The sequence below is a fragment of the Myotis brandtii genome, unplaced genomic scaffold (genome assembly GCF_000412655.1).
Source record: "Myotis brandtii unplaced genomic scaffold, ASM41265v1 scaffold333, whole genome shotgun sequence".
NCBI lineage: Eukaryota > Metazoa > Chordata > Mammalia > Chiroptera > Vespertilionidae > Myotis > Myotis brandtii.
Window position 1 is genome coordinate 2,716,130 of NW_005362842.1, and position 14,808 is coordinate 2,730,937.

Consider the following 14,808-nt stretch of genomic DNA (forward strand, 5'->3'; position numbering starts at 1 on the left):
GACTGGGAATGACTGGTCACTATGACACACACTGACCACCAGGGGGCAGACGCTCAATGCAGGAGCTGCCTTCTGGTGGTCAGTGAGCTCCCACATGGGGGAGCTCTGCTCAGCCACAAGCCAGGCTGATGGCTGCCAGTACAGCAGTGGTGGTGGGAGCCTCTCCTGCCTCCTCAGCAGTGCTAAGGATGTCCGACTGCAGCTCAGGCCTGCTTCCCGCTGGCAAGTGGACATCCCCCGAGGGCTGCCGAGCTGCCAGAGGGATGTCTGATTGCCAGCTTAGGCCCAATCCCCCGGGAAGCAGGCCTAAGCCAGCAGGCGGTCATCCCCCGAGGGGTCCCAGACTGCAAGATGGCATAGATGGGGCTGAGGGACCCCCCCAAATGCACAAATTTTTGTGCACTGGGCCTCTAGTAGATTATAAAAGTACATGTTCATTATGGAAAATTTGAGGTGTATCTGATTTTTACAGTGGTTTCCCACATACTCTTTGTCCCAAAGGGCCTGACAGAGTAGAAGGGATGGGGGCCTGTTAACAGCAAAAGTCCCCATCCTTCCTGACGTCCTCTGCTGTCTCCTTGCATATAAAGGACCATGGTAGCCATCTGCTGTGTGCATGCGCTTGTGTACATGTTCATTATGGAAAATTTGAGGTGTATCTGATTTTTACAGTGGTTTCCCACATACTCTTTGTCCCAAAGGGCCTGACAGAGTAGAAGGGATGGGGGCCTGTTAACAGCAAAAGTCCCCATCCTTCCTGACGTCCTCTGCTGTCTCCTTGCATATAAAGGACCATGGTAGCCATCTGCTGTGTGCATGTGTGCGCTTGTGTGTGTGTGTATCAACACACACTCTTGTAGTGAAATAGACCAGGGGAACTGAGAGGCATTATTAGGGTGGCAGAGTTCTCAAGGTATAGTAAATGTAAATCTCTGTGAATGAATGGTGGAAGAGTGTGTATCTGTTTTATTATTTTTAATTGTCCATAATGGCACCAAGGAACTTGAAATGGCATAAACACTGTTGCAGAATTTTTGAAATGGAGAGAGAGAGACAGTAATAACAGTAACTTTCAAAATGTTTTTTTTGAAACCTGGCACCCACCCATTTTTCTTAAGGGAAGCAACATTAGGTGGGTGAGAGTAAGAAGGAATGGGAATTTTTTATTGTTTTCTTTTTACATTATTAGCTTATCTTCTTGTGAAGGAAATTAAATGCTGTATTCATACATAAGCACTGAAACGCAGTGAGGAAGAGAGCAGGAGTCCTACTAGTTTTCATATAATTCAGAAGTTATACACATTTCCCCCCCTGCTGACAAATTTCTTGGTTTGCCCACACAGTCTGTATTATGTTCTAATTAAGTTGTGGGATGCTGAAGTTACTGTTTAATTTGTTCTTTATTGAGCCAGAAAAATTTAACCACAACTTTTGAGGGATGGCAGTGCAGCAACAGAGGCTGCAATGCCATTTCCAGTGTTGTGCAGAAGTATAGGCTTTAGTGTGCATCTATTCATCCACTCCTGCAACATAAAATTTCTCCTTACAAAAAGATTATGTAGTTTTGTATTTTTTAAATGTGCACCATAAAAGAGGTGCACATTTAAAAAAAAAATTAGAGGTAATTTAAGAGAGAGTGCTTTGTAAATCATTAGTTACTATTTGTAGAAATAAAAGTCATTCAACACCTATTGATGTTGTTGATGACATCTGTTACGTTGTGGAGTGGCAGCATGCTGGTGTGTGACAGTCCATCCGGGTGCAATAAATGGTTTCACAATAATAACATGAGGTTTGCCAAAGATTGTTTTCAGTGAACTAGAGCAGTTATTATTATAGTAGCATCACTCCCACTCCCTCGGAATTAGAATTCACACACACACACCTCAGAGTATGGGGTGGGGTTATCTGTGCAGCATGAATATCACTGAAGGTGCAGGTAGCAATATCTTACATGTGAACAAATTGGGGGGAGGGGAATATTTGGTTTCCTTGATCTCTTTTTCTCCAAGTCTTCTCTCTTTGCTGAGTAATCTAATTCAAGCCATACTTGAGTCAGTCCCACCTCTTTCCCAGTCATTCCAGCCTGTGTTCTCTGATCTTCTCTGGCCCTATGATAACACGGGCCCAAGGAGTGGTGGTCCTGTGTGATCTCCGTGGCTGTGTGATCTCCGTGGCTGTCTCCAGTGTCAATTTTATGTCACACTTCCACCTACCTCATCCCTGAGCTCCCACTAAGGCCCGGGTTTATTTCCTCCTGACTTGTGGGATTGGCAGAGAAAAGGACTGCAACAGTTTACATATCTCATGGCACATTGCCCGAGTGCTCTTCAGAAAGCTTGAAAGAATTAAAAGTGCCATTAGCAGTGATAAGTTGGACCTGGTTTCCTCACATTCCTGGCAATGTTGTGGCCCTACTTATTTGCATGCTAGTTTGTGGTACTTTATCGGAAATTGTTTTTTGTTTTATGTGTGTTTGTGTGCTTTTGCGGTGAAGAGAGCTTTATTCAGTGCAAAACAGCTCAATTGTGATACAGCATGGCTGTAGGACAGCTCTGCTCTGCTCCTCCTTGTTATGCTTTGCCCCGTGCTGGTCTGCTCCGGTCTGCTATGGTCTGCTTCACTCTGCTCTGGCGAGACATCTTCAGTGTTTCAGCCAAGTCCGGGAGACGCAGTCTTTATTCTTTGGTGGAAAGAAAGTGCGCTTGGAAATCCAGGCTGCGAGTTCGATCCCTGGGCTGGGTGCATACAGGGGCAACCAATTGATGTTTTTCTCTTTCTCTCCCTGTCCTTCATACGCCGCCCCCCGCCCCCGCATCCATCTCTGTAAAAAATAAATTAAAAAAAAAATTTTAAAGGAATTTTTATTAGCATTGGTGAAATTTTTCTTTATTTTTTTAAATGGTTGATTTCATTTTGTTGGGCAGAATGTTGAGTACATATGTCCAATTATAATATATACCCCTTTTTATTAGCTGGATTCATTTCTCAAACTTTCTTCATTTCAGAATTTGTGACAGTTTGTAACTTGAGAATGGTTTTCTGGGGTTTGATAATTTAAAGTTGAGAAATAAAGGAGATAAACTCGTACTAACATAATTTACCTAGAACTCATTCTACTAGTGAAGATTGAGGGGTAAAATACATTTAACTACCTTGATTCAGAGCACTTACCATTTCTCTGGTATTTATAGTTTTCTTGAGGTGAATAATTGTTCCATCAATTGCTAATCCTGACTGTGATTCTTAGAAATATCCCTTACTAACTGACTTTCCTTTTCCAAATCCCTCTCTGCCCTCCTCCCTTTCCCCTTGGTCTACTCTATGTTGACTACACCCACTTTGAAGCTTGTTATTACCTCCTTGTGAGTACCAATATCCTGGCAGCGTTTTAGGGTCCCTTTTATAGAAAATGCCTCTGAGTCCTGGAGGAAAAAACACACTAAATATACAAATATTAAACTGGTAAACTGTAATTGTGGCCCTAAGGATGCTTGGAATCACAAGTCCTTCATTTTTCATCAAACACACCATGAACACAGAAAATGGGACCATCTCACTTTCAAGTTCTGCTTAATTGCCTACATGACACATTGATTTGGGTATGAGAAATAATCGTGAACATAAGGATAATTATGTGCCTCTGATGGCTTCCTGAGGGCATGGTATTCTGTAGCTCTGTGGGATGTTTAGGAAATCAAAGTACATAATAAATATGAGGCAGTGTCTGTCTGGGCTAGAGTGGGCAGCTGAGACTCTATGACCTGTTTGTACACTGTTTGTATATGAGGAAGGTGAGTGCTTCAGACCCCAGGCAGTAAACTAAATTCCAAGTTTCCTAGACTAGGATTGTTCCTGTTCCCCCTGATGTGCAGTGCACCTCTGAGCCAATTGCTGGGCTCTTATTACTATGGTGCTCCAAAGTCATTTATTTATTTATTTTTAAAATATATTTTTATTGATTTCAGAGAAGAAGGGGGAGAGAGAGAGAGAGAGAGAGAGAGAAACATCAATGATGAGAATCATTGATTGGCTGCTTCCTGTACGCTTTCCAATGGGGATTGAGCCCACAACCTAGGCACATGCCCTGACCAGGAATCGAACTGTGACCTCTTGGGTCAAGGGTTGACATTCAACCACTGAGCCACACCTGCCGGGTTCTAAAGTCATTTATGAGGAAAAGGTCAGTGTCATCAAGGGCATTGTGGTTGGAAATGGGACTTAAGTCCTGGGTAGCATAAAACCAGTCATTTAGAAAGTCATATGAGCCCAAGCTGGTTTGGCTCAGTGGATAGAGCATCGGCCTGCAGACTTAAGGGTCCTGGGTTCAATTCTGGTCAAGGGCACATGCAGGCTTGATCCCCAGTGGGGGGGCGTGCAGGAGGCAGCTAATCAATGACTCCCTCATTTGATGTTTCTATCTCTCTCTCCCTCTCCCTTCCTCTCTGAAATCAATAAAATATATTTTAAAAAAATAAAGTCATATGAAATATTGGAATGGAATTTATTTTGTCAAGTAAAACCATATATGCACATGGTTTTAAACATCAAATAATACAGGATAGCATATTATGAAGTGCAAGAGTGAACTTTCCTATCTCACACCAATTCCTCTCTCAGTTTTTTTTTTGGTTAATCCACATTTTTTTCATTGATTTTTTTTTTTTTAAGAGTGAAAGGAGGGAGGGACGGAGAAGGAGGAGGAGGAGGTGGAGGAGGAGAGAGAGAGAGAGAGAGAGAGAGAGAGATACATACATCAGTGTGAGAGAGACACATCAATTGTTTGCCTCCTGCACATGCCACGACCAGGGTCAGGGTTGAACCTGCAACCCAGGTATGTCCCTTGACTGGGAATTGAACTTTTGACCCTTTGGTGTGCCAGCCGAAGCTCTAACCAATTAGAAACACTGCCAGAGCTCACTTTTTCAAAAGAAATAATTTGAACTCTTTTACCTCTCATTTTTATTGTGTATATTTGTATTTCGTGATTTATCAATTACTGATATTATTTATTGATTTTCTTTCAAAGGAAATAAGAGCTTAGCTTATTTCTATCCCCTCTCCTCCAGTTCTCTCAACATAGTCATGCCATTTTTTTTTGTTCCTCTTCTGACTTCCTTTGTAACTTAATATGCCAGCATCTTTTATAACTTAAATACAAAGACAGTATCTTTTTTACTTGACCCTATCTGGAGAAATAAATTAGGGTTCGGGATAGAATTGGGTAGCACCAGGGCTTATACTAAGGGCTCTGGGGGTTGTTGGACTAGAAGACTACTGATTACAAATGTTCTGAAGAAGTATTCTTTTCTTTGTTCTGTGTATTCCTCATGTGTCACAGTTAATCCTGAGATAATCTAAAATATTTTATTTTGGATTTTATCAGAATCTTTGCCTTTTTTTATATTTTACAGAAATAAATATCTTCCTTCAATAGATGATAATGAAAATACAGAAGAAAGAGAAGCAGGTAGGTGATGTCACTTATCTTTTTTATTTTTTTAATTAACCGTCATCTGATAATATTTTTCCCATTGATTTTTAGAGAGAGTGGAAGAGGGTTGGGGGGAGGGAAGAAACCCATGTGAGAGAGACACATCGATAGGTTGCCTCCCACATGCACCCCAACCTGCAATGGGGATTGAACCTGTAACCCAGGTATGTGCCCTTGACTGGGAATTGAACACGAGGCCCTTTGGTGCACGGGCCAACACTCTAACCACTGCGCAGCCTGATTTCACATATCCTTTAAGTGAATGCATCCGGCATACACTTGTGCTTTTTTAACAAAAAGAGAGCCGGCAGTTTTGGCTCCTATCTTAGCCTCTGGTAGTTACCCTGTTGCCTCTGTTTCCCATTCTCCATGTGGTAACTGAGAGCTCTGTTCTGAATGAGTTAATATATGGATTTCTAAGTTTTTATAAAGAGCAATGTGATCAATTATTTATATGTTTGTCACTTTTGACGTGTGGCTAAAATAAAAGGATTCTCATTTATAAATTCTGTGGACGTTTCCTTCTAGAGAAAACATTAACTATTTGGTATTTGGTTTCTGCAAGAGAGGGGAGTTAATAAAAAAAAATTGGCCTCTATGACCGATCCTGCCAGGATCTTTTTCCTTAGTTGGTACTTCTATGCTCCAGGTGGTTACATATTTAAAGGAACGCAGAGACCTCAACCAGTGAGGCTCAGGGAGGTGAGATGGGGGACCTGCTTCTGTCTCTTGGAAACAGGCTATCTCTCGTGGGCTGGTTTTCCTTTTATAGAATCAAATGACCACCTGGTAACTGGGGAGTTCTGAATTCCTGCCCTTCACTGGCCCCCTGTGCAAATATGTTGCATGGGACCAACCAACTTTCCTCTCCACTCTGCTCCTAAGCAGCAGTGACCAGTTAGATAAAGGGCAACTTAGGGATTTGGTTATAAGGACTACCTTCTGGTCTGTCCTCAGTGGATAGGTCCTTGTGAAACCAAAACAAACGACCTGTTTTGGGAAATTAATTGACTCATCTGCTGCCAATTCTTAACGGGAAGAGCAGTGATTTCTTCCTGTTCTGGCCCTATGGGGTGTCAGCTCCTAGACAAAAATGCAGTTACATCTGTCAGGCATTTATCCTATGGATATACTTAGACAGGTATGCAAAACTGTATATACAGGGCTTTCATTGCTGCTTTGTTTAGAAAAGCAAAACTGGAAAGACTTACATGTCCCTCAAAAAGGGGACTATTTAATCATAGCATATCCACCTAGTGCAGCAGTTCTCAACCTGTGGGTCGCGACCCCTTTGGCGGTCAAACGACCCTTTCACAAAGGTCACCTAAGACCATCCTGCATATCAGATATTTACATTACGATGCATAACAGTAGCAACATTACAGTTATGAAGTAGCAACGAAAATAATTTTATGGTTGGGTCACAACATGAGGAACTGTATTTAAAGGGCCAGAAGGTTGAGAACCACTGACCTAGTGGAATATTACGCTGTTGTTAAAAAGAACTTGTTATGGAAGAGAGCCCCCAAACCCTCAAAACAATTGGCATATTTAATTTTTAAGACATTCTTTAAGACAGTGGTTGCCAACCTTTTGGACCTCTGTGGACCACTGGTTGGTGACCACTGGGTAATCTTTTATTTCAATAAAAACATTCTTTACCAGAATTACCCCTAAATGAATTAGAATTTCTTTCTTTTGTGGTTTTACTTGTTCATATTAAGACCTTTGGTATGTCAGCCAGCTATTGAGTAGCCTCAGTTAGAGGGGTTTTCATTTTAGGCTTCACAGTAATGTTGATGAACAGGGCATTATTTAAAAGTTAATATTAGCTGTGGTAGAGGAGCAAGTTAATTAAGTGAAGACATTTTCAGGAGGAATTGATTCTACTCCTCCTAGAGCACTGGTGATAGGCCATACTGATGACTGAACCACAAGAAGTTTCAGAGCATGAAAACAGAAAATTATGATTATGCTAAAGCAATCCTCAGACTTCAGGACCGAGCATAAGTGTAGAGAGTTCATTGCCTGACAAAGAGGCACATAACCTTGGTTGAGGGCTCCCAGCCCTGATCAGGGGCATGTGGGAGGCAACCAATCGATGTGTCTCTCTCACATAGGTGTTTCTTTCTGTCTCTCCATCTCCCTTCTACTCTCTCTAAAAATCAATGGAAAAAATATTTATGGGTGAGGATAAAAAAACCTATACCGTTCCCCGACTGGCATGGCTCAGTGGTTGAGCATCGACCTATGAACCAGGAGGCCACAGTTTGATTCCCAGTCAAGGCACACACCCGGGTTGTGGACTGTAACCCCGGGGGCTGGTGGGTTATTGACAGATAATAAGTTTATAATTTTTATTACTAATATCTGCCTTTTGGGGAAAATCCCCCTTTTCATCATTGACTAATTGTGCTGCATTTCGTGGGTTTCCCTTCTCCCTCTACAGTGGTCGGCAAACTCATTAGTCAGCAGAGCCAAATATCAACAGTACAATGATCGAAAGTTCTTTTGAGAGCCAAATTTTTTAAACTTAAACTATATAGGTAGGTACATTGTTATTAACTTAATTAGGGTACTCCTAAGGCTTAGGAAGAGCCACACTCAATGGGCCAAAGAGCCGCATGTGGCTTGTGAGCCGCAGTTTGCCGACCATGGCTCGAGTATGTTCCAGCCCTGCCACTGCCTAGGAATGTACCATGACAAATTTCTTCATCTCTTTGAACTGATGGTCTTTTTTTTTTTAAAATAAAGCTTTATTGTTGAAGTATTACACATGTTTTTCACTTTGTGTAAAGTAGTGAGTCCTGCCAGAATGACCAGTTTCCTCTGGATTTAGGCTTATTTATAAGGCTGGCTTTAGTTATGATAAAGATCCTCCCCCCCCCCCCAAAAAAAAAAATCCTTTCTTTCATCTTTTTTCTCCTGTGATTCTGACTGTTATGCTTGGGAATATCAGATGAGGGGAGGGAACTGGAAACAACAGAAGGGGAATCATGCAGCTGAATTTTGTACTCTCCATCACTCTCAGGATGGGCCAGGAAGTCTGAGCACAGATTGGGTAACCAGAACACTGGAGACAGACCTCACCACCTGGCAAGTGTCTGTGCCCTTTCGCATCAGCCAGGCCTCTTGTTAGGAGAGCAGGCTACTCACATATGGTGCTGTTCCTGAGCCATCAAAGATCATTGTAACCGTCTTCCTGGAAAGCCTGCTTGTCCCTCCCAGGTTCTCCTTAAGTTAGTTTTTTTGTTCCTGACCCAAAATAAGGGAGTTATTTTGGTTATTACAGGAGAGTGTGTTGCTCTGTGAAACTAGCATCCATGTTATTACCAGATTACTGCCAACCTTAGCTTAGTTATGAAATGACAAATGCACTTTGCCACACCAGACCTGGTAGTATGAGCTGTAACTTATGCTTCCAAGGAGATGTTTCTTTAAAAGTGGTAACTTTAGGAGACTGTACCTTTATTTGATGGTGCTCAAAAACAGCTTTGGAACTTCCTTTTTAGGGTTGCCTTTAGCCTCTGTGACACATTCTTTCTAATGGCATCCATCACAAGAAAGCTTTCTCCTATATGGTAGTTGTATTTTCATGTGGCCAAAGGTTGTTTGGTGCGAATCTGGTGAATAAGTTAGGCTATCATACAGTAGAACACCATTTTTACTTAAAAATAAAAGGCATAATTTTGAATGATGCAGATTTTCTTATTGAAAATCAAACCAGCTGAATTTTGATGCTGCTTAATGATATGTGAGAGCAAAGATTTGGGGGATATAAAGCAACATACTGAGTTTGACCCTGCATCCTTATCACCCCATTTAATATTACCTTTATTCATGAACACATTTGAACAGAATTTTTGTGTATGAGCATGATAAGTGCAACTCTAGGTGAGAACAGTGTGCCTTGGGTTTGTTTCTGCTAGTGCCATGTAAAGGTATTTTGTGGGAAACTGTTGTTGTTACCTGTTTAACAACATGGAGCTTAAAAAATGTTTCAGAATTTTGCATATAACGTGGAAAATCCTTGAGGTTTTTACATATGAATTTCTTACATAATTTCTTATTAACAATGACTTGGTGTAGCTCCACCAGAGGAAAGGCAAATAATGTGTGTCCTGTTCACCACCATATCCCCAAGGCCTAACCCAGGACAAACTAACACATAGTAGGAACTTAGTAAATGTTGAACAAATACATGCCTTCAAACTTAATAATGTTCCTTGCATGAAGCATGCAAAAGAAGAGTAATACTCTTGTTTCTCTCTTTTTATAGTTGTCACATTTAAAAGTTCTGAATCACTCCCCAATGTCTGATGCCTCCGTCACTTTTGACTACAAATCCCCCTCCCCGTTTGACCACAGCACTGATCAGGAAGAAAAAATTGAAGATGTTGCCAGTCACTGTCTGCCCCAGAAGGACCTGTACACTGCTGAAGAGGAAGCCGAGACCCTTTTTCCTAGGAAAATGACATCTCATAATGGGATGGAGGACAGTGGAGGAGGGGGCACTGGAGTGAAGAAGAAACGGAAGAAAAAGGATCCAGGAGAGCAAGAGGGGGCAGCAAAGGGAAGAAAGGACAGGGAGCCCAAGCCAAAGAGGAAGCGAGAACCTAGAGAGCCAAAGGAACCCAGAAAGGCCAAGGAGCCCAGGAGGGCCAAGGAGCCCAAGGATCCCAAGCAGAAGGATGGAGCAAAGAAAGCACGGAAGCCCCGGGAGGCCTCGGGCACCAAAGAGGCCAAAGAGAAGAGGAGCGGTGCTGACTCTACAACCAGGACGAAGTCCAGGAAGGCCAGGTGCGTCCCTTTCACCCCATTCCGAGCTCTTGGCTCTGTCTCTACCAAGCAGTTTGCCTTTGGGCTTACTCCAGCCCCTGGACACAACTTTACTATGTTCTGCCAAAATGAACCATTTTCTCATCTCGTAATGAGAGCAAGATAACCTAGTACTGGCCCTACAATTTCTTGCCATTCCGTTTGAATTAAAAATTAGAGTATGTTAGCATGCACAGCATGGAAGGGACGGGACGTCACAAGTGTGATTCAGGGAGGGCAGTGGGTTTTAGAACAGCAGCAGCGTACAGCGGCAAAGAAGGGGTACAGTCCTGGGAATCGGTGGTATAGGTGACCTGCGAAAGCCATGGGTGTGCACAGAAGAAAAGGATGCCAAACTTCCCTAGGCTGTGAGCTCTTGAGTGCAGGACCATTCATTCGTAGTCTTTATTTGCATTCAGTAATTAACACCACACCTGACATGTCCGTAGGTGCTCAAGAAATGGTGAGTAAATGAGACCAGAGGAGACCACATGTAGAGGGAGAGCAGAGGACATGGACCAAGTATGGAGTTGGGTGATAACTGAGGGCCCTGGCTGCAGATTCTATCAGGATCCAAATGCACTCAGGGAATTCAACATTTGTCGTCTGTATACAAATGTAATATTTTATGTTTGGTTTATGTCTCAGTTCTTTGTGCAGAACATATTTTGAGGACATACAAAACAACAAATATATAACTTTTTATATATATTTAAGAGGAATTTAAGTTTCTAAAATCTAAGTGCAGAGGTAGAATATAGACCAGGGGCACCCATAAAAACACAAAGATGCGAATGCTAACAGAACATAAAGTAGTGAGTCCATCCTGTTTGAAGTGAGGCATGGAAGAAGTAACTTGAAGAGAGTAAGCATTGTAGGTTGTCTGCTGCGACTCTCAATTTACTATATGGTTCAGTTCATTTTCAGAAGGACAGTTGGTTGAGACCAGATGGATGATTTTGTAATCCAAGTTAAGACTGTCTTATCAAGTTCATTTCCTTCTGTCTGGCGGGAGATTTCATCTTTTGTCTATTGTAGAGGCTTGGGTGGGATCCTAGGAATGTCTGCCTGCCCCAGAAGGTCAAGACAGATAGGTAAAATCAAGATTCTGACTAATGAGAAACTTGTAGGCTCTGTTTCTCAGTGAACCTAGTGTGTATACTCTGATCTCTGATGTGTGTAGGGGGTGGCAGAGTGAGTTTCTGTCTTCTGCCAATAACTTTCCTCTTCATATTTCTTTGGGAAGCTGAAGTGGTTCTCAGGTAATAGCATGTGTGAAGAAGGAGAGTCAGATGTGAGCTAGTGGAGTGACTTATTTTGGTTATTATAGGAAACAGAGAGAATCCTGAGGATAATGTGTTAGAATTAGGGTAATTGGAGGAGAGCTTCACAGCTCTAATAAGGGGCTTGGTTTGTATGTAAGGCAGTAGAAAGCCAGAAAGCCATAGGTGTCTGAACTCACTTTCGCCACTGGTGCTTACAACTTTCTTCCCTTTCTAAAAGGAATTCACATTTACTTTGGATAAAATGTGAAACAAGGTGATGAATACAGACATTGCTGGAAAGTCCATTTTGGGGCAAATGTATGTGTAAAAGATATTGAAGGAACCTGATTTTGATCTGATTAGTCTGTATAAAATATGAGTTGGACAAGTGTTTGGTAGTGCTTTCAAGGGCTGCTAACTTAGAAAACAGAATCTCTTGAGGTTTAGAAATTCTGAAGACACCCTTTGGGAGGATGCTGATGTATAGATAGGGCTAGTTATTCCTTTATAAATGTGGGCAAGTTCCATGAAGCTTTCTCTCTCTTGATTTTGGGACTATGTAAGAGTGACTTGTAACATAATAGAATTTTTCTGTGTAGCCCATTGGGGTTCTGGATGGCAAGCCTTTCACTTCTTGTCCTTTATATATTTATACAATTGTTTTGGTTCCTTTAATTAATGACCCTACTGGTCATCAAAAGCAATTTTAGTTATGACAGGGTGATTAATTGGTAAAAAATATATGTTGGTAATTAAGTCTCAGGTTTTTTTTAGCTCTTTGATTTATCATCTTGCAGATTGGCTCAAGTACATGTCTTGATGTAAGCAGTTATTGATTAGCCCCCAGGTAATACTTGATGGTTACAAATGGTTCACTGAATGCTTGGATTATTGCAGTTGCTCCAGAAGTGATTTAGGGGCTTCCAGTCTTTTCCTCCTTCAGTCCATCTTGCTAGCTGCCACCTGGCTAATCTTTCTGAAGCACTGCTGCTTTCTTATTTATGTTTATAATTGGTGGTATAAATCAAACCCCCTCTTCCCCTCTCTTCCTTCACACCAGCTGAGAAATAGTCAACAGAGATGGAGATGCACTTATCAGCTTTATTACTGATAAACTGGATTGACAAATTTCCATTGGCTTGTGGCCAGAGTCAGGCTTCTTGTAAGTTACTCCCTCCATTGAGTTTATCCACCAGAACTGCAGGCTTGTCCCTGAGCAGAGAGGGCGCTGGGCCACATGTGCTCCATTCCTTTTCCGAGTCTCACTAGTCTGGTAGGTCCCCGGTCAGAGAAGTGAGAAGAGTTTGAAGAAAGGCTGAAAATGTGTTTTCAATATTGTTCCCTCCTTGGTAGTAAAACATGATTTTCCTCATGAAAACCCTGGGACAGGGAAATGGGATTTCCTCTAACATTTTATACCTGCTTAGAAACTTCTGATTGTTCCTGCTGCCTCCAGGACAAAATCCAGACTCCTTTTTCTGTTATGTAAATCCTTTGGGGTCTGACCTCTCCCTGCCTTCCTGCCTTTCTGCCTCTGACAACAGACCTTGCCAGGTTGAACTCACTACCCCTTAAAGGTACTTGACTCATTTCTCCTTCAGATTGCTCTTGCTCTTTGTCCCAACATTATGCCCTTTGTCCTCCCAGTGTTCCAAGTCCTCTCCATTCTTCAGGTCTCAGTGCAAGTCCCAGTTCCTCCACAGAGCTTCCCCAAACCAGTGTGCTCACCCATCCCATCTCAATTTCCATGGCAATTGAAGCCTTACTTTGCATTGTCAGTCAGAGATGTTTACACCCGGGAAGACTAAAGGAGACCTAGTCCAACCCTGTTGTACTGCAGCCAGGGAAATGGAGACCCACGGAGCAGTAACTTGTAAACAAGACGTCCTGATCGCCAGTTTTGTACACTTCCCTCTGCAGTAGGCTACCTCTCCGTCATACACTGTTGTTTTTTTGTTAATCCTCATCAAAGGATAGTTTTCTGTTGATTTTTAGGGAGAGTGGAAGAGAGAGAGAGAAAGAGAGAAATATCGATGTGAGAGAAACACATTGATTGGTTGCCTCCTGCACATGCCCTGACCAGGGCTCGGGCCCGGGAGGAGCCTGCAACCAAGGTATATGCCCTTGACCAGGATTGAACCCAGGACCCCTTTGGTCCACAGACCAGCACTCTATCTACTGAGCCAAACCGGCTAGGGCCGTGGTCGGCAAATCGCGGCTCGTGAGCCACATGTGGCTCTTTGGCCTCTTGACTGTGACTCTTCCACAAAATACCACGTGCAGGCATGCACGTACAGTGCGATTGAAACTTCGTGGCCCATGCGCAGAAGTCGGTATTTTATGGAAGAGCCGGTATTTTGTGGAAGAGCCACACTACAGGGGCCAAAGAGCCACATGTGGCTCGTGAGCTGCGGTTTGCCGAGCTGCAGTTTGCCGACCACTGGGCTAGGGCATACATACACTTTTGTTTTCATGTATGCGTGACTTGTCTCCTCAACAAAAGTTAAGTGCCTGAGATCAGGACCACCATGCTTTTTGTTTTTTTATGGTTCTGGGGGTCCATCACCAGAGAGGTTTGTCAGGTTATTGGCTACATAGGAGGCATAAAATTTATATAAATATATTTAATTTATATATAATGTAAATTTAATTTATGTATGAAATATGTATTTATATAATACTAGAGGCCCAGTGCACGAAATTCATGCACGGGTAGGGTCCCTAGGCCTGGCCGGCGATCAGGGCCGATCGCAGCCTTCTGATTGCTGGCCGGGGCCTTCCTTTTGGCTGCCGGCTGGGGCCTCCCTTCCCCCACTGCCAGCTGCCGGATGTTGGCCGGGGCCTCCCTTTGTTCCATGCTGACCACCATAGCGAGTGATAGAACTCCCAGTCGAACTCTCGTGGGGACACTTTGCATATTAGCCTTTTATATATATAGATATGATTTTATATATTACTAGAGGCCCGGTGCACAAAAATTTGTGCACTTGGCGGGGGGGAAGGTCCCTCAGCCCAGCCTGTGCCCTCTCGCAGTCTGGGACCCCTCCGGGGATGACCACCTGCTGGCTGAGGCCTGCTCTCCAGGGGATTGGGCCTAAGCTGGCAATCAGACATCCCTCTGGCAGCCCGGCAGCCCTCGGGGGATTTCCACTTGCCAGCGGGGAGCAGACCTAAGCTGCAGTCAGACATCCTTAGCGCTGCTGAGGAGGCAGGAGAGGCTCCCACCACCAC

At 43.0% G+C, this 14,808-nt stretch overlaps 1 protein-coding gene across 4 annotated transcripts in view; it reads left to right on the forward strand.

The window, feature by feature from the left end:
• Nucleotides 1-14,808, forward strand: part of CHD6 (chromodomain helicase DNA binding protein 6) — a 174,960-nt gene that overhangs the window by 42,015 nt on the left and 118,137 nt on the right. For 3 of the 4 annotated variants that reach the window (XM_005871255.2, XM_005871258.2, XM_005871257.2), the window contains exons 1-2: nt 5,415-5,470; nt 9,774-10,294. In XM_005871255.2, coding sequence (XP_005871317.1) covers nt 5,438-5,470; nt 9,774-10,294 — 554 coding nt within the window. In that variant the 5' untranslated portion in view covers nt 5,415-5,437. Of the gene's footprint in view, nt 1-5,414; nt 5,471-9,773; nt 10,295-14,808 lie in introns of those variants that run through there. The other variant, XM_005871256.2, reaches the window with a different exon arrangement.